Here is a 23,374-nt window from a genome sequence, read left to right as displayed (position 1 = left end):
GACTTTCTCCCCAACTTTTCTTTTTCTCGCTCCCTTTTTGATGTCCCCCAAAATATCATAATTTACTTACAGAAGCAAAAATTCTGTGAATGATGACAGCACAGATACACATACATTTACAGCATTTATCAGACGCCCTTATCCAGAGGGACCTACAGTCAGTAGTTACAGGGACAGTCCCCCCCTGGAGACACTCAGGGTTAAGTGTCTTGCTCAGGGACACGATGGTAGTAAGTGGGGTTTGAAGGATGTAAAGGATGTAATGATTTCATTTAAATTATGAAATGATCTCTATTAAGATAAGATCGGGGTCGGGGTCATCGTATATTCATACAATGGAAAATGTTTTTTCTTTTCTTCCCGCAGCTCATACACCCGATAACTCCTTCATGGGGTTCGTGGCCGAGGTGATGAACGAGACGGATAAGAGGATCACCAGGCTCAACAAAGTGGACAGCATGGCCGTGGTTTACGGCAAAGAGCCCAGCATGTGGAAGGTGATTTAGACCTAATTGGTACTCACAGCCATGTTCTGGCATGGCTGGTGGCTCTAATACTTATATGCTGATGTTTTAAAATGCAATATTAAAATACTTTTCAATATTGGGAGTGGTGCCGTGAGGAGATTACATGTAATGTAGGACAGTACAAGACAGCGTGGTGTGTTGGGCCGGGATGTCGGACACGCTGGCAATTTACCCTCAGAGTGACTAGGAAGGCAACAAGGCTTTGATGAGTGGAATTCCCTCCCTGCCTCAGCGGCCCGCCGAGCCGTATAACATCCTGTAGGCTCGATAAACTGCAGGGCAAATCCCATCTGCGCCAGCAGGTCCCAGAACGGCCCCGTGGCCCACTGTTGCCCACGTAGAGCGTCCAGAGCACCTCTCATCGTGAAGAAAGGCTACAGGCAGCAGGCTAATGATCTCCTCTCTCTCTTTCTTCCCTCTCGCTGTCCTGGCCCCTCCGGATCAACCTCAGCTCCAGGTGTGTATATTTACTCGTCCTTTCATCCTAAAGCTGCCTAAGCCACCAGATAATTCAGCGCTCGTCTGCCACTGAGCCGCAGAAAGGACGTCCTTGGCCTTTTAATACTCCAGCAAAGGCCTCCAGATACCCAGCAGACCGGCGCTTCCACAGTGCCAGATTAACTTAATTCACCGTGACACGTTCCAGACCCCTTCCTGAACGAAAACGGGCATTCATGTCCCTTCATGTCCCTAACAGAGGGGAAGAGTCCAGAACCGCAGGAGGGACTCAGTCTCTGAGAAACGTTTCCACACATTTCACCCAGCTCCACTGTTTCTGCTGGATCGTGGCGAGAGTGAAGAACAATAAGAAACATGAATTATTCAGCACGTCGTTTCTCTCATGCAGGTTCAACCGTTGGCAGATACGTTCACATATATTTCAGCTGGAGAAAGAAACGTACTGAATCTTTCTGTCCACGAAGAACCTCAGGTGGAACAGCAAAGACATCTACAAAAAAAACAAATGATATAGACGGAACTGCACAAGGGTGATCGGATAGAATGCATAAGGTCCTGAGGGCCAGGAGATTCGCTGGAGGAGTAACTCGCCATCCCACAGGGTTCCAGATAGCAGAAAATGGTTTTAAATCAGCTGGTTCCGTCTGTACGTCTTCTGAGATCTTCTGTGAACGGAGGCAGGAGGGGTGAGTGGCCGTCATCCAGGACAGTTGTAGCTGGGGAAAGACCAGGTGAATTGAAACATCTCAGCTAATGAAGAGCAGAACCAGAACAGAGTGCCAGAAGAGGACGTTTTTAAGGGAACATTTCTACCAGCACGTTCTTCCTCAGACGCTTCTTAAGAAGCAGATCAGTGATGTGTATTGTACAGAAGGTCACCTCATCGACTTGTGCGTTACCCTTTAATCACGCTGTAATCTTCCATCACACTCAAGGTCTGCTTGTTTATTCCTGTTCCTGTCACTTCACATGTTTTCTAACCTTGTCACTGTCAGCAGATCTGTGCTGTTGAGGTCTGAAAGTGATCTTTCTGGGGGCTTGTTACACAGACAGACACTGGGGGCAGTGGTGGCCTTGTGATTAAGGAAGCGGCCCCGTAATCAGAAGGTTGCCGGTTCGAATCCCGATCCGCCAAGGTACCACTGAGGTGCCACTGAGCAAAGCACCGTCCCCACACATGCCTGTCATGGCTGCCCACTGCTCACTCAGGGTGATGGGATAAATGCAGAGGACAAATTTCACTGTGTGAACCGTGTGCTGTGCTGCTGTGTATCACATGTGACAATCACTTCACTTTACAAAAAACAGTCAGCATGATAAAAACAATATACATGGTTTTGCTAGAAGGTCAGACCTCTTCCACCAACTCTCCTCTATGATATAAATATGTCCACCAGTTTTCATGGAAATTGCTCTTAATTGCACTAAAAAATCATCCTTTTGTTGGATTAGGAATTGTAGTAAAATTGAATTCTGAAGTTGTGCAGCCAGATGTTCTTTCCTTTGTTAGTCCAGGTTAGAGATGTGGGGAGTAGAATGTTCCAGACCTAACATGCTGCACTGAATGTTCTATCACCAACCATACTGGGATTGGTTTCCTTAGTAAATTGAGCAAGTCAGCTGATGAGGGATCCAGAGATGAGAACATGGTGTTGATCTGAGCACTGAAGATGAGAGATGAGGATGAAGAAAGGTTATCTTGAACTGTAAAAGTAATCAGAAGGATTTGTAGCTCATCATCTTTTCTACAGGAAGCCAGTGGGGTCCAAATCTGTAGAACCCATCTGGGTACTCATTTCATGTCTGTATTCTATGTGGTTACTGAATAATGAAGAAGAGTGGTCTATGGTGTTGGGTACCATGAGACCTAATACTTTTAGTCTCAAATTCAACTGATCTTCATGAATGTCTCCAAATTCTTGGATTTGTCCACTCCATCACTTCTCCTCCCTCAAACTGCCTGCAGGGCAAAGAGAAGTTCCTGGCCATCCTCCACCGCTACATGGAGATCCATGGTACAGTCTACTATGAGGCACAGCGCCCCCCAGAGGTGCCTGCCTTCGTGAAGAACCACGGCCTGTTGCCCCAGCAAGAACTCCAGCAGCTTCTCCGAAAGGCCAAGGTACAGTTGAGATCTTCTCCTGTCCTGCTGAAGAAGAGGCCAGTAAAAGGTCCTTGCTGTTCTCCTGTTTGTTGGATTCCAGCTCTTCATTGGGTTTGGTTTCCCATACGAAGGACCCGCCCCCCTGGAGGCCATAGCCAATGGCTGCATCTTTCTGCAGCCAAAGTTCCAGCCGTCACACAGCTCCCTAAATCATGAGTTTTTCAGAGGAAAGCCAACGTCCAGACAGGTGAGAGTCCGGTACTGCCTAGCAGGGGTGAAATAAAATGTTAAAAAGAAGTTATGGAATCTGAAAATGAAGTTTCACCATTAAAATATTATTAATCTTTTTGCCTATTTGCAAAAAAAAAAAAAATTCCCCAAAATTTGTTATTTTTTTGTCACAAATCCTGTAAAATAAAATGTGATGGGGATGACGTGAGGACAGGATGCAGCTGACAGCTGACAAATTGTCTAAAATAATAAGACGTGAGCTCATAAAACAGTGAGTTTGCAGGAACTATATTCTGTTCTGGGCGACAGACGTAATCACAGAACAAGAAAAACGGTAGTTAGTTTCTCCTCTTCAACATACAGCCAACACGGTGCTGTAAAATAGTCCCCTCTGTGCGTTCTTTCAATTGTATTCATTTCATGTATTCTTACACCAACACACTACTAGCCAGATACACTCCTGCACGCCCTCTCAGATCTGCACACGAAACGAGACTAAAAATTCCCTATTCACGGGGTCTCCGGTCCCAATCCACTCTGTTCTCCTTCGTTGTCCCTGGCTGGTGGGACAACTTGTCCTGCTCCATTCGACTAGCCGAGACCACCACCACCTTTAAGAAGCAGCTGAAAACACACTTGTTCAAAAAGTATTTCAGACGAGTCCAACACTAACACACACACACACACACACACACACACACACGTCTAGCACTTAACAATCCCCGGCATGTTCTATTCCTGACAAGTTGGGCCTTATCAGGGCTCTTAGTTTTTAACTCAAAATCTATAGAAACCGAATGAGAATTGCTGGTGTCGTCCTGTAAGTCACTTTGGATAAAAGCGTCTGCTTAGTAAAGTAAAGTAAAGTAAAGTAAAGTAAAGTAAAGTAAAGTAAAGTAAAGTAAAGTAAAGTAAAGTATTTATGTTGTAGGGACTCGCTTATTTGAGAAGTTCCGTACGCATTCTGCTTCATCCCCGCCGCTGTTGTCGGACTACGTGAATGAATCGATCGTGTGTGTCTGAATTCCCGTGTCGCAGGTGTCCTCGCAGCACCCGTACGCCCAGCAGTACATCGGCCGGCCGCACGTGCTCACGGTGGACTTCAACGACTCCCGCCAGTTTGAGGACGCCGTCCATGAGGTCATGAGGACCCAGGTATCCTTTGGTTTGGTAAACTGTGAGCACCCCTGAGCTGCCGTGGCCACCTGCCAGAAGAATCTATCAGTTCAGGCTGGCGTGGGGTGCGCATGAGGGACGGAGGCGGGGCTAATCACCCGCCACGAGCGCGGTCTGTCACTAGCGCAACTCCCCAGCAAGATCCATCAACTGCTGTTAGAGCTGCTGGCACCGCGGCACCTGCCACAAGAGTTAAATAGATCCTGATGGCACTGGTGACATTGCTGACACTCGGTTTGTTGTCATTCACTTCCTGCAAAATCCTCCCCGCACGCAATGTAGTGCGATACAAGCTGAACCTAGAACATACGGCATACGTTGTATGTCATTTAGGTGGAGATGTGAACAGACGTGAAGAAACGTGGCTGGTGATGTAGGTGGAGATGTGAACAGACGTGAAGAAACGTGGCTGGTGATGTAGGTGGAGATGTGAATGGACCTGTAGAAACGTGGCTGCTGATGTAGGTGGAGATGTGAGTAGGCGTGTGGAAACGTGGCTGGTGATGTAGGTGGAGATGTGAGTAAGCGTGTAGAAACGTGGCTGGTGATGTAGGTGGAGATATGAGTAGGCTTGTGGAAAGGTGGCTGGTGATGTAGGTGGAGATGTGAATAGACCTGTAGAAACGTGGCTGGTGATGTAGGTGGAGATGTGAGTAAGCGTGTAGAAAGTGGCTGGTGATGTAGGTGGAGATGTGAGTAGGTTTGTGGAATCATGGCTGATAATTTTGGTGGAGATGTGAGTAGGTGTGTGGAAACGTGGCTGGTGATGTAGGTGGAGATGTGAGTAGGCGTGTAGAATCATGGCTGGTAATTTTGGTGGAGATGTGAGTAGGTGTATGGAAACGTGGCTGGTGATGTAGGTGGAGATGTGAGTAAGCGTGTAGAAACGTGGCTGGTGATGTAGGTGGAGATATGAGTAGGCTTGTGGAAAGGTGGCTGGTGATGTAGGTGGAGATGTGAATAGACCTGTAGAAACGTGGCTGGTGATGTAGGTGGAGATGTGAGTAAGCGTGTAGAAAGTGGCTGGTGATGTAGGTGGAGATGTGAATAGGCATGTAGAAACGTGGCTGGTGATGTAGGTGGAGATGTGAGTAGGCGTGAAGAAACGTGGCTGGTGATGTAGGTGGAGATGTCAGTAGGCGTGTAGAAACGTGGCTGGTGATGTAGGTGGAGATGTGAGTAGGCTTGTGGAAAGGTGGCTGGTGATGTAGGTGGAGATGTGAATAGACCTGTAGAAACGTGGCTGGTGATATAGGTGGAGATGTGAACAGACGTGAAGAAACGTGGCTGGTGATGTAGGTGGAGATGTGAACAGACGTGAAGAAACGTGGCTGGTGATGTAGGTGGAGATGTGAGTAAGCGTGTAGAAACGTGGCTGGTGATGTAGGTGGAGATGTGAGTAGGCTTGTAGAAACGTGGCTGGTGATGTAGGTGGAGATGTGAGTAGGCGTGTAGAAACGTGGCTGGTGATGTAGGTGGAGATGTGAGTAGGTTTGTGGAATCATGGCTGATAATTTTGGTGGAGATGTGAGTAGGTGTGTGGAAACGTGGCTGGTGATGTAGGTGGAGATGTGAGTAGGCGTGTAGAATCATGGCTGGTAATTTTGGTGGAGATGTGAGTAGGTGTATGGAAACGTGGCTGGTGATGTAGGTGGAGATGTGAATAGACCTGTAGAAACGTGGCTGGTGATGTAGGTGGAGATGTGAGTAAGCGTGTAGAAAGTGGCTGGTGATGTAGGTGGAGATGTGAATAGGCATGTAGAAACGTGGCTGGTGATGTAGGTGGAGATGTGAGTAGGCGTGAAGAAACGTGGCTGGTGATGTAGGTGGAGATGTCAGTAGGCGTGTAGAAACGTGGCTGGTGATGTAGGTGGAGATGTGAGTAGGCTTGTGGAAAGGTGGCTGGTGATGTAGGTGGAGATGTGAATAGACCTGTAGAAACGTGGCTGGTGATATAGGTGGAGATGTGAACAGACGTGAAGAAACGTGGCTGGTGATGTAGGTGGAGATGTGAACAGACGTGAAGAAACGTGGCTGGTGATGTAGGTGGAGATGTGAGTAAGCGTGTAGAAACGTGGCTGGTGATGTAGGTGGAGATGTGAGTAGGCTTGTAGAAACGTGGCTGGTGATGTAGGTGGAGATGTGAGTAGGCGTGTAGAAACGTGGCTGGTGATGTAGGTGGAGATGTGAGTAGGTTTGTGGAATCATGGCTGATAATTTTGGTGGAGATGTGAGTAGGTGTGTGGAAACGTGGCTGGTGATGTAGGTGGAGATGTGAGTAGGCGTGTAGAATCATGGCTGGTAATTTTGGTGGAGATGTGAGTAGGTGTATGGAAACGTGGCTGGTGATGTAGGTGGAGATGTGAGTAGGCGTGTAGAAACGTGGCTGGTGATGTAGGTGGAGATGTGAGTAGGCGTGTGGAAACGTGGCTGGTGATGTAGGTGGAGATGTGAGCAGGTTTGTGGAATCATGGCTGGTGATGTAGGTGGAGATGTGAGTAGGAGTGTGGAAACGTGGCTGGTGATGTAGGTGGAGATGTGAGCAAGTTTGTGGAATCATGGCAGGTAATTTTGGTGGAAATGTGAGTAGGTGTGTGGAAACGTGGCTGGTGATGTAGGTAGAGATGTGAGTAGGTTTGTGGAATCATGGCTGGTAATTTTGGTGGAGATGTGAGTAGGCGTGTAGAATCATGGCTGGTAATTTTGGTGGAAATGTGAGTAGGTGTGTGGAAACGTGGCTGGTGATGTAGGTGGAGATGTGAGCAGGTTTGTGGAATCATGGCTGGTAATTTTGGTGGAGATGTGAGTAGGCGTGTAGAATCATGGCTGGTAATTTTGGTGGAGATGTGAGTAGGTGTATGGAAACGTGGCTGGTGATGTACGTGGAGATGTGAGTAGGAGTGTGGAAACGTGGCTGGTAATGTAGGTGGAGATGTGAGCAGGTTTGTGGAATCATGGCTGGTGATGTAGGTGGAGATGTGAGTAGGAGTGTGGAAACGTGGCTGGTGATGTAGGTGGAGATGTGAGCAAGTTTGTGGAATCATGGCAGGTAATTTTGGTGGAAATGTGAGTAGGTGTGTGGAAACGTGGCTGGTAATGTAGGTGGAGATGTGAGCAGGTTTGTGGAATCATGGCTGGTAATTTTGGTGGAGATGTGAGTAGGCGTGTAGAATCATGGCTGGTAATTTTGGTGGAGATGTGAGTAGGTGTATGGAAACGTGGCTGGTGATGAAGGTGGAGATGTGAGTAGGCGTGTGAAGGGTAGGTGGAAAATGTTTCAGCGGAAGTTTTTTTTTTTTCCGACTCCATTAACATCTCCATCACTACTGATGCAGTGGAGACCGACGTCCTCCAGTAATTGATGAGGTGGTTGATACATTTCATCAAACGCAGATGAAATAAACTATTAACGCTGCGCTTTTATCAGGACCATTCATCAGTTTAAAAGCCTGAACACTTCTGAAGGCCCCTGCTGGAGAACAATGAGGTAATCTACTCCGTGCAGAGGTGACTGGTGAGATGCACTGGAGTGCGTGAACTCCATCTTATTCTCAGCGTGCAGTGATGCTATGAAACTGCAGTGCAACATGCGAACTGCGGTCAGTTCGGCGATGCGGGCTGATCAGAATTCTCCTCGTTTGCTCTGCGACTGGCGGGCCACGCAGCTCAGGATACAGATGATTAGCACCTTTTTGTCAGATAAATCCATTTCCTGTTACAGCGATTTAATCAGGCTGCCAGAGTGAAATCGCTCTGAATATAAAGGAGGCGGCTCGTGGTAGAGCAGACACTCAACTTTCAGTCTGATGTTCAGGCGGCTGCTTTCTGTCACAACCGGGGCGTAATATACGACTGTGCGCCTTTCTGTATTTACAAAATCTTCCATTTAAAATAAAAATAAAAAAATCTGGAATTTACACAATTTATTCCTTTGTAACATGCTGAAATTTTGAAGTAATTTGGTGCCTCAACAGGTTGACCCGTTCCTCCCGTATGAATACACCTGTGAAGGGATGCTGGAGAGGCTGAACGCTTACATTGAGCACCAGGTACATCATCTCTCAATACCATCAGATTTTTCATCAACTTTCATTCACTTCATGGTTCTATTTTTGAGTTTTGTCATGATTTTTTGTATAAATCCGGAGAATATTACAGTCAGTAGTTACAGGGACAGTCCCTCCCTGGAGACACTCAGGGTTAACCCAGAATTAATTAAAAAGAAATACATTTTAAAAACAGGCGTATGTAGTGAAAGGGGAGAGAAACCTGCGGGAAAAAGAACCTGCTCGTTGGAGCTGTACTCAGTGACAACTGTGAAAATGAACGAAACAAGTGGGGTTGGGGCGAGTTAATTGTGAATCAAAATCTGCATATTCTTTACCAACATGAGGGCCGTATTGCAAGTGAATTTTCTGTACAGTAACAGCGCTGTCCTCTGAAATGAGCTGGCAAGACCACATAGATGCAAGAAAACAAGATAAATAAAAAAAACACTACATACACAGTATATGGGTACAAGAGACATGGGGGTGTATGCAAGGGCATCATAAATATGATAAATAAGAGGTGAAGGGCTTTGGTCAGTAGAAATAAGTGAAACTATTGTGTAAATTTGTAATTGCACATTACCAGGATATTGCACAGGCCCATAGTCAATAGCAGCAGTGAAATGTGAGATGAAATCTGCACACACACACACACACACACACACACACACACACTCACACGTTGAGAGTTGTGACTGGCCATGGGTAGAAGCTGTTCTTTAGTCTGTTGGTTTTGGACCTGATGGATCTGTACTTTTTACCAGAGGGCAGTACGTTGAATAGGTGGTGGTTAGGATGGAGGTGGTCTTTTATGATCGCCCTGGCTCTGGAGAGACATCTAGAGCTGGAAATGGAGTCCAGGGAGAGGAGTGGGCACCCTACTTCCTTATTCTGGACGATCGTAACCCCCTCCTGTCAATACAGGTGTAGCGCTGCGTCCATCTCCTTATACACTCCTGATACCTCTTGTACACTAATGCCACCACGGCCACTGCCAACAGCAACATGCAGGTTATCAGGTGCGAGGTGGGCTGAGATGTGAGGTGGCACGTGGTTGAGGTGCTCCGGAGATCTGAGTTTTGTCAGGTTTGTACTAGGGCTGGAATGGTGCATTGACGTCACTGTTTGCGTCAAAGTGCGTTGAATCCAAATGAAAGATGTTGCTACTCACAGCGAGGGACTCCGAGTTTCAACAGTGCAAGAAATGCGATTGCTCAGCCGAATCCCTGGCCGACGCCTCCTCAAAGAAGTTGAAGTTGAGTTACTGTAGTAAATCTAGTCTGTTTTTTTTTACGGCCCCGTCAGGCACTTTAATTCCAGCGTTCTGAACCGGTGAATGTGACCTGCAGTGCGTTTTATATATACGGCTAGGAAAATATGACTGATGAGGTCTGATGCCCATGTGTACGGAACTGTGTATGGTACTGAGATCTGAGATCCCAGCGTGAACTGAGAATTTCTCCAGCTACTAGGGTTAACCAAAACACGGTCCAACTGTGAAATCAACACCTCCCACTCGAGAAGCAGCCGCAGATGGAAGCCGCCGCAGTAGCTGTCTGATTATCCACCTCGTTACGATCTGCCAGTTCCTGCATTTAATGGGATCATTAGGCTGACCGAGGTAGTCTACAGTGATCTTTAATCCGGTCCTGTTAGATCCTGCGCCGGTTCTGGCTTAATGGACTCCGCTACAGAACTTCTGACCAAGACTTCACTCCTGCTCACGAGTGCTTAACACTCATCTTCCATTCAGGCTGCATAATGTGCTGCAAATTGCAAAAAAATTACAGGCCAGCGAATCGCGCTTTCAAATCTGCAAAACCAGTTAAGCTGGAGGAGCCTTTTCACAAAACGGTTACGAGCGATACGCGGCTTTCCAGCCCAAACACGGAAATGAAGAGACGCGAATGCACCGAAAGCGGCTAATCTCTGAATGAAGGCCGTCAACACGTCAGAAGAACGCGAGCCATCAGCGGCGTTCCACCTCCACTCCACACGCCTTTTCCTTTATTTACTCCCTCCCGTGGAACGTTGGCTTCACTACAAAGACATAAGCTGACAGTTCTGTGTTGCACATTCCACGATTCCATCTCCAGCCAGGTGTATTTCCCTCTTCAACAGGGATTTTATGCTTCAGCATCAGCATTTACGATCATCAAACGCAGCAAACACACACTCACACTCCAAACAAGCAAATGCTTGTATTATATGGCTGTGTAATGCATCTAAATTTGAAATAGACCCTCCACTGCGGCTATCGGCTGGCTCTTCGCTGACTTGCCATTTTGTTCCACATCAAAGGAATGGATGAGAATATCGAGGAGGTAGGAGGTGCGGAAATGTGCCACTGTCAGCAAAATTCCAGCTGCATACTGCTCACATCCACATCCATCTCCATGCATCCAATATTAATAAGACAAAGAAATCTTTCAGACTGCCCACTACAGGCTTGGCCCACATTTCAAAAACTTTTATATATTATATTGTATTATTGTGTATGAATTAGGGCTGTCAAAATGAAAGCATTAATCGTGGTGATTAACTGACTTATAACGTTTTAAATTAACACAGTTAACGCAGATGAGTTTTATTTTGATGCATCTGTATGGCAGTGCTTGAGGTTGAACGTGTCTGCCATGCAGGGAGCACATGAGCGGCAACCAATCGTTGCTTCTCGCTCACGACAACATAGCAGCTTAATCTACAATCATTTTAAAGGTTTTTTATTTTCTGCCACAAGCAACGTAAGGCAATGGACCCACAGTTCAGTGACGTCACCCCATCATAAGAAAACTTTCAAAATAAATATCAGCAGTATAACACATAGAACATAACTCGCTGCTGCAACGGTTTATTGACACTGACTGGTTTTATTTTTATCATTTCCTATTACATTGATAAAGTATTAAAAATGACAGAAGCTTCAAATATACGTTGATTAAATATATAGAGATATTTAAAGTCAACCCTGATAAATGTGTTCTTTTCTTTGTATTCTGCTCTGAATGCATCCTGTTATTAATATTAGTTCATAAGCAGCCTGCCAAATGGAGCTTATCTCAGCGTAACCCCTCAAATACTCCCCCAGAGAGTGGAAGTGCAGGACAAGATGATCTGGGATCAATGAAAGAGGCAATATCTATGATAGCGTCTACACGACCAGACCCAAGGGGGGATAGGTGGCGTTGGTGGTCCTCCCTGGCTCCAGAGGACCCCGGACCTTCTGGTTGCTCCCCAGCTTTCCCCCTGGAGGCGGACTCAGGGACCTCAGTGACTCAGGCCAACACTCCCCTGGTGGGAGCAAACAGGGATAACATCCTGTCTAGCTCCCTAATAATCTAATTAACTTTATTAAGCCCTATCGAGTTGCTATTAAATGTTTTCCCTTGCAGCACATGAAGCAATCTATAAAAATGATGTTTATAATATTCTACCACACTTGTTAGTGAAGTGAAAGTGATTGTCACTTGTGAAATTTGTCCTCTGCTTTTAACCCATTACCCTTCCTCGCCAGTGGGCAGCCATGACAGGCGCCCGGGGAGCAGTGTGTGGGGACGGTGCTTTGCTCAGTGGCGGATTGGGATTCGAACCGGCAACCTTCTCCTTAACCACTAGGCCACCACTGCCCCCTTTAGAATGCAGTGAATGTGTAGAGAGAGAAATCATGTTCTTATTCTCTCAATGCAGGACTTCTGTCAGGTCGACGCTCCATTTCCATCCATGAATGCATCCAAGTCCTGGCCAGGGAACCCACCCAGCCCCTTCATCCTGCCGCCCAACTCCAGCGCGCTGGTCTGGGCTCCCAACATCACAGCCCCGGCCTGCTGGCCGCCGCTCTCTGCCATGCAGCTGCTGCTGGCCCAGGAGGGCGTGTCGTGCGTCGGCTCGTGCCAGGTGGAGGGCCTGATCTGCGAGCCGGCCTTCTTCCCCTTCATCAACAACCCTGAGGCCTTCACTGGGTGAGGAAACATAGACCATATAAAGGTCCCAAACTGCGGTTCATTATTGGTAGAATTTGGATATATTAAATGTGTTTTAATAATTTTATCTCGTCTGATCGTACCCGCAGCTTGCGGGTACATTGCGAGGCGCTGGAGGCCGAGGTGAACCACATCTTCCCGGCCGTGTCGGTGGAGCCCGGCGAGTGTTTCCTGCAGAAGGAGCCGCTGCTGTACAGCTGCGCCGGGGTCCAGGCCAAACACCGGCGCCTCTGCCCCTGCAGGGACTTCCTCCGGGGGCAGGTCGCCATGTGCAAGGACTGTGTATAATGCCGGGGGGCAACATTAGAATGGGTCTCACGCTGACGCCGTCTCCTGCCAAGAGTGGCGCCGTGCCCGGCGCGGGTCGGTGCCAGAGACAGCGAGCGTCTGCTTCCAGCAGACCGGCAGGGTTGTGTTTAAATGGATCTGTGGCCTTGCTGGGATCAGAGCCCAGGGAGCGAGTTCACCTGCGATTATCCAGCATGGAGGTGCTGCATCTGAAGATTAAAGGTGTCGGCTTTCCAGCAGCACCTACTGGTGAAGAAGAGAACTAAGTTTAAAAGTTCTGGAAAAGAAATGCTTGCTCTAATTTACTTATTTCACAAAACTGCTGCTTGAAAGAGAAATGATTGTGGAATGAATGTAAACACTGTGAAAATGTTAGCTTTGTACCTGAAAAGGCATGAAGGTATTCATAAAAAAAATGCCACAAACTCATGACATTTTGTCCCTGATTCTTCTTATCTCTTCTTAAGTCTTATTTCATGGATGCAGATTTAATCTGACATTAATAGTCGCATTGTATTCATTATTTTTTAATTAAGCTTTGTGATCGCCGTATGAATAATTCATGTTGGATGGATTGGACATTGCAGAATTTCCTCACCACATATAGCGGATCAGTGACGTCATTTCTTCATCCTGAATGTGGATGTTTTAGTCCAATTTTACATAATAATAAGAAAGAAGCTTGTTACATGTGGCTACATTAACGGTACAGTACAGTAAACCAATAGATCCGGTGATGTGATAAATTAAATCCTAAATAACGTTCATTTAAAAAAAATTTATATTTTTTTTATAAAGTCACCATCCGTCACTTTGTTCCTGTTTATTATTTATTAACACGGCAATAAGGCCTGTTTGCAGACAAGACATTTTAACTCGTGATTATTGATGAGGTTATTGATTGAAGGTATGTGGTGCCCTATTTGTGTCGTGATGAAAGTCTTGGACAGAAAGGCCATCAGCGTTAATCATGGGCGGTCTGAATGAGAATGTGCACTGCGTGTGAGCCTCTTTGTATTAATTTTAAGGACTCGTGCATATGCATTTTTCCATTTTTAACATAAACAAGTTTTATATTAAACTGCTCTGTTGCACAATTCTTCTGGAAAACCGGCACCTGATTACTGAGATTATGATTATGCATCTCGCTGTTATGAGGAGACTGTATAGTGGGTAATTGTTGTTATGGAACAATTATGATCATGTGTATATATAATCACAATATTTATGAGTCGGTCTAGCTGAAAAGGTCACTGCCGCTGTGCCGCACGTCACATGATCAAATCCCAGTGGTGCCGGCTGTCAGCGGCTCACGATGATCCGGCTGTAGAGCCATGCCGAAGGACCCGTGTGTTTCCATGACGACGCTCGGCCACTTATTTACCAGCTGCAGCCCAGTGAGGGACTGGGATCCACGTGTCCGTCGTTTCGCCGGGCCGCAGCTGTACTCCTTCACACATGTTGATTATCGGTCATTTCTGTGCCAGTGAATAAATGATTCATTTCCCCCATAACCAGGCACAAGAGCGACGCGCGTGAATAAAAATCTGCGGATTTAATGAAGGATCTGAACGCTCGCCAGGACATCTGTTGGGAAAGTGACATATTTGTTTGATGCTCAATCTGCTCTTATACATTTTTAATGGCGTGCGCACTCACTTTCGGAGGGTGGGCCGTGTGAGCTGCATGCTTAATGCTGAAAACCCTGCTGGATGGTGGATTCGCGGCCGGCCCTGGCGAAGATGAGGAAGCGGAACCTGGGGGTCTGAAGCTGGCGAGAACGTCCGGAGGCGAAGCGGCGCTGGCCCTGAGCTCCAGCTTCAAAGCAGCAGAGGCGAGGGCCTTCAAAAGCCCTGACAGATACATGAAACTTTCATCTCCGGCGGATGGAACCCTCTTGTCCAGCCCATCCAGAGCCAAAATGAAACACAGTATTTATTCTTCTCGTGTCTTTATAACCATCTTTGACTTTTCCAAACACACTTTGAAGACATTTTTTATTATAAACACACTGCCAGGAATCTGTTCCTACATTGGTCCACAAGTATCCTTAAACAGCGGAACACCTGACCTTTCTCCCTTCATCTCACCCCCAAGCACAACTGTGGAGTCAAGGAGGCGAGGAAAACCACCTGCTCCTCCACTCCATCTGACCCATGAAGGCAGCTTCCCTCAGGCTCCCCGAACCATGTCTCCTCCTCCAGTCAAACCTGGACATGTTCTAGACACAAGATGCAGCGTTTCATATCACACAACATAGAAATATAAACATGCATACCTCCAGGTACCTAACCCTTCACTTCTTTCTACAAGAATAAGAAGACCCGAGCGGCAGAGATGTGCATAGAATATCCAACCCAATTAATATGTCTTCAATGTCCGTACAGAAGCACAATAACAGATCTTCAATGAAAAAGAAGTCTTCTACAGCGTTTTCATGGCTGATTTGCAGGCTGCATGTTCCAAGGTGGAATCGATGATCAGTTTCCAGAACAGGAAACAATGCCGTAGACCTTAGGATAACAAAATCGTTACATAAATCATTCGATGGATTTTCAGGAACATTTATGAAACCCGCTCTAACACCTTGTGTCCTGTAATGTTCTCAGAGAGAACGTACATTTAGAGCCACATCATATTAGCATTCGTATTAGCTTGACAGCAAGTCGCGGTTAACCTGAAATGATTTCAGCTGAAGATGATTACTTGTCATGATCCTGTCCGGCAGGGGTTACTCCGGGTCCGGAGTTTCATGTTGGTCCTGTGTTATGTTTCCTGATTGTTATCACCTGTGTATGAGTGTATAAAGCTGCCCTGTTTGTGTCGGGTCGTTGTTTGGTGATGTTTCCCTTGTCTTGTTTGCCAGGTATTAAAGCCCTGTCTCGTGACGTTGTGCATATGCGTCCTCCTTCCTCGCCATGTCCAGCCATCGTGACATTACTTAATTTTTCATATGCACTTCCAGCATCATTCCTCATCCTTTACTTTACTTTACTTGCCAGATGCTTTTATCCAAAGAAATGGACATCTAGTTTATTTCCAAATGATACATCATAAATGTCTGCTTGGTAGCGTGTTGGTGACGCCGTTCCCCACCCCAGAGTTCGCTCTTCAGCCTTAATTAACAGCATCTAAAGCGGCGCTGGTTCCATCAGGGATGTCTCCGACGGGTCCTGCTTGGTCCCCACAGGGTAAATTGTGCGTAGCGGGTAGGTAATTGACCTATTTGTTGTCTCAGCCTCCCTTCCTGTGGTTTCATTACTCATTTGGTGGAATATTGATTCTCTGACCTCTAACCCCCATTCCCAAGCATCTGATATTCCTGGTGCTCATCAATTCACTGCTCCGCCGCTGAATTTGTCCTTGGACCGTATTCACAGATATTTCCAGGCCAAATGAACGATACGACGGCCTCATTTTCTGCGCTTAAATACGACATAAAACTGCAGCTCTCAGAAAGCTAATTAACTCCTCAGAGGAAGCTGAATTCACGGCCACAGGAGTCCTGCTGTGTGGACCAAGGTCTGGTAATAATTGGCGCTTCATTAAAACCCACGCCGCTCGAGCTGGTCATCGTTCAATTAAAACCGGGAGGAACCGTGGGCCGAAAAGAGTTGGTGCATTGTTGCCACCAACTCTGTTGGAATGAGCATGTTTTGTCTTTTGTATTTGCAGATAAAATTATTTGTCTTTTTTTCCCTGCATTTAATTTTAGCATGCATTAATCGTTTGTTAATATATATACACTGAGGTCCCCGGTTCCCACACACTGGCTGCCCACTGCAGGACACATTTCATTGTCTGTCACCACGTCACTGTGCTTGCTGTGTATCCCAATGACAAAAACACATTCACATTATGTTTGTTCCATTTCTCGGAAATCTATTACGGCAAGCAAGAAAACGCATGAAATCGGAACACTCCAACACTCCAATCAAACCCTTCGGCCTTATTGGTAAAACAGCATGGTTGCCTGGTGATGAAAGTTCGGCCTGAAGAGGCTGCTGATGGAGGGCTGGTGCTGAACTTGAAACCGGGCCACAGATTGTGGTGTCTGCGTTTGTTCCGTTGTCCAGGAGAGCGGAGACAGCAGGAATCTTCGCTTACTCCATGCACCTTCTTTCTTTGTGTGCTTTCCAATTTCTGCTGAAATTCTGCATATGTTCAGACTTGCTCCGGCCACCTCCTGTTTTGGGACCCATTCGGAGCAGATTTTTTTTGTGGTAAAGCATGGTGAGCCGTGCCAGAATGGTACCAGCACCAGTGCAGTGGAGAGGGGGAACAGCTGAAGGCACCAGGAGGGCGACGCTCATACAGAAGCCTCGATGTGGAAGTCTTGGTGAGGATGGAGTTATACTCCACCAAAGTCCACAGTTATGATCCCCATATTCCAAATGTCCATATTGCTGAGAAACTGGAAATGTAGGGCTTGTGGTGGTAGGTAATTTAGCTGATTGCCTCTGTTAAACTGAAGATGTGGATTGAAGGTATGGAGATCAGATATGGACTACAAATCACTCTGGACCAGAGCGTCTGCTACATGTAGTAAATGTGGATTTATTTCTGCAGGTCAGAATAACTGCATTTTGATACAAACAAAAAAACGATCCCAACATAACTCACCGATATGACATGATATTCAGTCCAAAGCCAAGTTGATCTTTCTTCACTAAAATGGGGTTATTAACTCCGACAACTGAGCATTTGTTTAATGGTGTGAGGTTGAGCTGGGAAGAGAATATGGAATTCAAATTAAATGTTGTTTACATGCTGCATGATTAAATGTTGTTTAAATGCTGCATGATTATGCATGAGTACGGCAAGGGGAAGATTGTTTGGGGTGCTGACCTTCAGAGTTCCAGCTGTCTTCACTGCTGTACAGCTGTTTTATTCAGAAGTGTGTTGTCATTGCTGTATAAACCCCTGTAAGTAAAAAAAAAAAAAGGTTTTTCTTTTCTGCATCATGAATTAGCAACAGGATTCCAGCACCACCAGAAGTAGGTACTAGCCTGGAATCCAGAGAATCCGGAAAGAATCCCTACCCAGACATCTCATCTCTTTAATTCGCTGTGCCTGTTTGTATCAGAGCAATTCAACACATGCTCGCCTCTTGTGATCTCTGGTTGTGTTTTAAAGGCGAGGAGTGTGTGTGTGTGTGTGTGTGTGTGTGGGGTACAGTGATTAGCAGTCCCCAGTTGTCCAGTCTACACTGCGAATGACTCTCCTGACTCTCAGACAGCTGTGCAGCCCTCTGATCCCTCCAAAGGAAATGGCTTTGAAGGTGACAGGCTAGTCTGGGAAAAAGCGCATTAACCCTTTTCTCATTAAATGTCGCAACGCATGGATTTTGATTAGCTGTTGTCTTGTTCTGCGTCTGTTTGGGTTTATTCTGGCGGATGTCACCCTCACTTTCATCTTTGACAGGGTTATTAATGTGATCCAAGCAGTGAAACTCTACCAGTACTTTAATTATTTTAATCCAAAAATTGATGCATAATGCATTCCAGCAGTTGTTGCATGAATTAATAAGGGCCTTTAGGCGCTCGGTCATAATGCATCACCTCTTTTAAGCTTTTAGAAGATCATGTTCTGATCCTCGAACCACATGGCTCCTGTAACAAAAAGTATGTCATGGATGCCTATTTATTAATTGAATGTACGGATAAATAAATGATGTGCTGGTGCAGATAAGCATGTAGAAACCTCCTCCTTTGATGAGGCCTAATTGGCCATACACACCAGTTATGGATGCGTCCAACGCGTTAGACAGGCTGTCGTCCACGTTAGCTAATTCGATTATTGTGCTAATGTGGGGCATGACGTCAGCGCCCGCTTTACCCATGGGTGGTAGTAGCCTAGCGGGTAACACACTCACCTATGAGCCAGAAGACCCAGGTTCAAACCTTAGCTCCTTGCAGATCTCCGTGGACCCTGGGGACCTCCCGAAAGTGTAAGTGCCTAGCAGACCCTGGGGACCTCCAAACACCAGCTGAAGTCTCTTTATATAGGTGGAGGTGACCAATAGGCAGATAGTAGGTGGAGCTGGTAGGTTTCAACTCCTCCCACAAAGTCACAGAACGCGTGGGAGAGTACGTCCAGGCACGTAACGGGACGCGTGGGACAGTACGTCCAGGGACGTAATGGGACGCGTGGGAGAGTACGTCCAGGGACGTAACGGAACGTGTGGGACAGTACGTCCAGGGACGTAACGGGACGCATGGGACAGTACGTCCAGGGACGTAACGGGACGCAACGGGACGCGTGGGACAGTACGTCCAGGGACGTAACGGGACGCGTGGGACAGTACGTCCAGGGACGTAACGGGACGCGTGGGAGAGTACGTCCAGGGACGTAACGGAGCGCGTGGGAGAGTACGTCCAGGGACGTAACGGAGCGCGTGGGAGAGTACTTCCAGGGACGTAACGGAACGCGTGGGAGAGTGCGTCCAGGGACGTAACGGGACGCGTGGGAGAGTACGTCCAGGGACGTAACGGAGCGCGTGGGAGAGTGCGTCCAGGGACGTAACAGGACGCGTGGGAGAGTACGTCCAGGGACGTAACAGAGCGCGTGGGAGAGTACGTCCAGGGACGTAACGGAGCGCGTGGGAGAGTGCGTCCAGGGACGTAACGGAGCGCGTGGGAGAGTGCGTCCAGGGACGTAACGGAGCGCGTGGGAGAGTGCGTCCAGGGACGTAACGGGACGCGTGGGAGAGTACGTCCAGGGACGTAACGGAGCGCGTGGGAGAGTACGTCCAGGGACGTAACACTCACCGAGGAAGAGATTTAACTTTCATGTTGAGAAAGAGTTCCATGTTGATGATGTTGCTTAGCAACAACGTAGCAACATTACGTTGTAGTCAATAGAGGTAAATAGAGCAGGACAAAATGTATAAAGATACAACAGACCTACTACACGATGATGATCAAAAATCCTCTATGATGATGAGTGGAGGAAGAGCTGTTTAAGGCGGTTAAGCTTGTATGACGTCCCAGCCATAACAGACACGACCACTAGGATCCGCCTCTGGACAAGGGACTTTTGCACTGCTTCCCTCTGCGTTGCCATGTTTAATTGGCAGGTGACCCCATTATCTTTGTTTCCTAGTATATTTTGTCTGTTTATTAGATATTATATTTTCACAAAACCAGCTAAACAAGTCATGCTATTTAGTGAGTCCATGCCATGTAATAACTCACCATTTAACTCATAATATTTCTTAATTTGGGCCACTGAAAACCCTACAATTATCTGAGTGTAATCAAATGATCTTCTCTCTGCAAAGTCATTGATTATCCAGTGACACGATCTTAATTTATGCAGAACTTGTGATGATGGGGTGGCCCCTGGTGGTCTGGAATTCTGGGTGATAAATTTTACACTAATGAAATGGATCTTGTACATAATACACACTAACCGAAAACGATGCATTATCTCATATGATGATATTTAGAAAAGTTTTTTTGTCAGACAGTATATATACATTTAGTTCTCCATTTTACTGTTGTCTTTCTACAGTCAGCTTTTGGGGTTAAAATTTACTGGTGCACACATATGGTTGGTGTGGTGAAGGCCATGGATATTTATTCCAGGTACTGAACGACACCTTTAGATCCGAATGAGTCCTACAGAATCTCATTTACTTCCAAATGGTGCTGCCAGTCCACCAGAGTGAGCAGGTTGTGGCTCGCATTTAGAAATAAATGGTCATTCAAACCTCTCATAAAGACAGAGCAGTGAAACAAATCCGCTCATTTGAGGAAGGAGAGGCAATATCATAACAGTGATGTGACATATGACCTCGGCACATCAGTCCAGAGGGCACTTTAAGCATCTTAATGAAATGATATTGGACAGGTTGTTCACAGTACATCGTTCAATATGACTGATATTGAGAAGATTACAGAAAGAGTTCATCTCTCATCTCACATTTTGAATTTGAGTTGCCGGATATCACCATCAATCTCCAGCTGCCTGAGCAAAATCTGTCTAATAATCAAATAAAAACCACTGCAGAGCCCACAGCACTCCATTTGCACTCTCCAGTGTGTGATATGGAGGTGTAGCCACATACAAATACAGAGTCTCTATGCCACTGGTGATTTATTGTTTTATGGACAAAAGTGATGCATAATGTATTACACATACACAACTTGGAAAAATATGGATGTTATGTGCATTTTAAAATGTTGTCATGAGAACAATGTCAGTATTTTATGCCTATTCCAGTAAAGGTATAGTTGTGCATTACCTGTTTCTATACTTATAGTTATACTTATTGTTTCTGCAGAATAATTGTATTATAGAGAGTATGTTGCATATTTCTGCAAATGCATATTTCTGCATATTTTCACTGCTTTATTTAAGACATATCATGTGAAACTGATTGTAATTGTGAAACTCTGCAGCAAACTGTGACACAGTGAAACGTGTCCTCTGAATTTAACCATCACCCTGAGTGAGCAGTGGGCACCATGACCGGCGCCCGGGGAGCAGCGTGTGGGGACGGTGCTTTGCTCAGTGGCACCTCAGTGGATTGGGATTCGAACCGGCAACCTTCTGATTACGGGGCCGCTTCCTTAACCGCTCGAACGGGCACCCTTCTGGTTTTGGGTCGGGTCTGCTCCGACCAATGCTTGCTTCACCTCCATAATAACTATCTGTTATGTGCTATGTATTTGATTATTGTCCATATCTCCGTAATTTGTAGTAAGTCCTTTTTATTTTGGATTTATCTGCTAGATGCTCATACCGTCAGGCGCTTTAAATCATCTTGTTAAACCGGAGACTCTTAAGTTAGACAATGGTGCTGGTTCAGGTTCCTAAGCTGCTCATGATGACCCTGGTCAACCATCTGATTCATCTGACATCCTGTGTTCTTCCTCAGTGGAAAAATACGTCAGCACGTTTCCAGTAACACAGGAAACTCCATGCAGTAGGTGTGTTTTAACTGGTACAGCATGTTGTGTTCTGCGCCATCTTCTGCAGTTCCCACATGTCCCCGGTCCCCACGTGGCGCGTCCATCACTGCAGGTTTTCATGCAGCTTCAGTTCAGGGAAACATTATGCATTTGTTCCTCTTTGTACTATTACCAACTGTGCATGAAGCTAACATTACACGGCTTTTCTGAAACGACGTGTTTAATTTCATTATTCATATATAGTATATTGGATTCTGTTTATGCAGGATATGTATTGTTATGTGTAGACGATGAATAGATAATGAACTCGTCCATGAGGGTCAGGTTGGTTAGTAGGGCAGTAAGTGGTGGGACGTGAGAGGATTTTGATGGGGGTGGCGGCTGGTACCTCTTCATGTCCTCGTTTGCATAAATTACCATTAAATCCGCTACGTAACGCTTTACGTAGCCCTCAATGTAAAAGTGTGTGTGTGTGTGTGTGTGTGTGTTGGAGTTTTAATAAGCTGCAGAAAGCGCTCAGCGGGCGAGCACACACTCTCTTCCGCCTCAGGGTCCCCCTCCTCCTGAAAATCGTGATTCCTTTTCTCAACTCTTTCCCAGCCAGTGTTTCTCACCCGTCAACGATGCCGACCCCATTGGATCTTCCATTTCCCCGGCCGCAATTGTCACGAGCGTGTGAATTTGGACTGGACCAGACAGGACCCGTCAACGGTGCCGAGCGTCACGTCACTCACCCATCTCCAGCGTTCCTCCGACAGACCGGATGGTGATCCAGGAAGCTGGATTTCTCTTCCAGCCCTGTTTCCTTGCCAAACACTGAGTGATGGGCCAGTTCAGGGATCCATCGTGGACCAGATCCTTTTTTAATTAGACAATAAGGGATTGGTCTGAATTTGTGGCTCATGTTCACAAAGATCACAGCATTTATGTCTTCTGTATTTACAGGAATAACCTGATAGAAACAGGAAGTGGCTGCTTGCTGGTTATCTGCAGGTTGGTGGCTAATTATTTCTGACACCAAGAACATGGACTACGTCATGGGCACAACCGATCCTGAAAGAAACTTTGAACACTTAACACTTTCAGTCTCCAAATTCAGTCCCTGAACTGAGGTGCAGAGCCGATGCAATTTCCTCCCCTGTACAGGCGGCAACGTTGCAGCTCTAATTTGCATACGTTGTAATAAATAAATACATAAATAAATAAGAACTAAATTGTGGCAGAATGCTGCTTCAGGCGAGCTCCACGAGAATCAATATGTTCCCCTCAGTTACAGACGAGCGCCGTGCTCCATTCAATCTGCTGCGAGTTTCCAAATAAACGAATATATGAATTAATAAAGCCCATGTGATTTCTGAGATGGCATCTTGATGGGCAGCAGCAGTCCTGATCGTCTGAAATGTGGAGATTTTTGTCAGTTGCCAGCTGGTGGGAAAAAAATTGTATGTAGTTAAAAAAAAAAAATTGTATGAATATTAATGTTCCTGCAGCAGGTACCACATACGTCTCTTCTGCTCCAGTCATCGATCTGAAGAGCATGAAGACTTTATTTTCATTATTAAATGACGCTAATAACACTGATGACTGAGTTTTGACACCTGAAAGTGGAGTATTTGGTGCAGGGGCATCCTGGGGAGAATTT

The 23,374-nt window shown here is 46.2% G+C and overlaps 1 protein-coding gene across 4 annotated transcripts in view; it reads left to right on the top strand.

Annotated features, from left to right (window-relative positions):
- LOC114794092 (alpha-1,6-mannosylglycoprotein 6-beta-N-acetylglucosaminyltransferase B-like) overlaps positions 1 to 13,243 on the top strand; it is a 38,909-nt gene extending 25,666 nt beyond the window's left edge. Inside the window, exons 11-18 of one of the 4 annotated variants that reach the window (XM_028986412.1) lie at positions 367 to 497; positions 979 to 984; positions 2,953 to 3,108; positions 3,191 to 3,337; positions 4,360 to 4,476; positions 8,472 to 8,546; positions 12,234 to 12,505; positions 12,616 to 13,243. In XM_028986412.1, the coding sequence (XP_028842245.1) occupies positions 367 to 497; positions 979 to 984; positions 2,953 to 3,108; positions 3,191 to 3,337; positions 4,360 to 4,476; positions 8,472 to 8,546; positions 12,234 to 12,505; positions 12,616 to 12,814 (1,103 nt within the window). In that variant the 3' untranslated portion in view covers positions 12,815 to 13,243. The remainder of the gene's footprint in view (positions 1 to 366; positions 498 to 978; positions 985 to 2,952; positions 3,109 to 3,190; positions 3,338 to 4,359; positions 4,477 to 8,471; positions 8,547 to 12,233; positions 12,506 to 12,615) is intronic. The other 3 variants (XM_028986413.1, XM_028986414.1, XM_028986415.1) reach the window with 3 other exon arrangements.
- Positions 13,244 to 23,374: the final 10,131 nt, after the last annotated feature.

This window comes from Denticeps clupeoides, chromosome 7 (genome assembly GCF_900700375.1).
Source record: "Denticeps clupeoides chromosome 7, fDenClu1.1, whole genome shotgun sequence".
Classification (NCBI taxonomy): Eukaryota; Metazoa; Chordata; class Actinopteri; order Clupeiformes; family Denticipitidae; genus Denticeps; species Denticeps clupeoides.
Note: the sequence above shows the minus strand (reverse complement) of the source record. Positions and strands in the feature narration are given on the sequence as shown.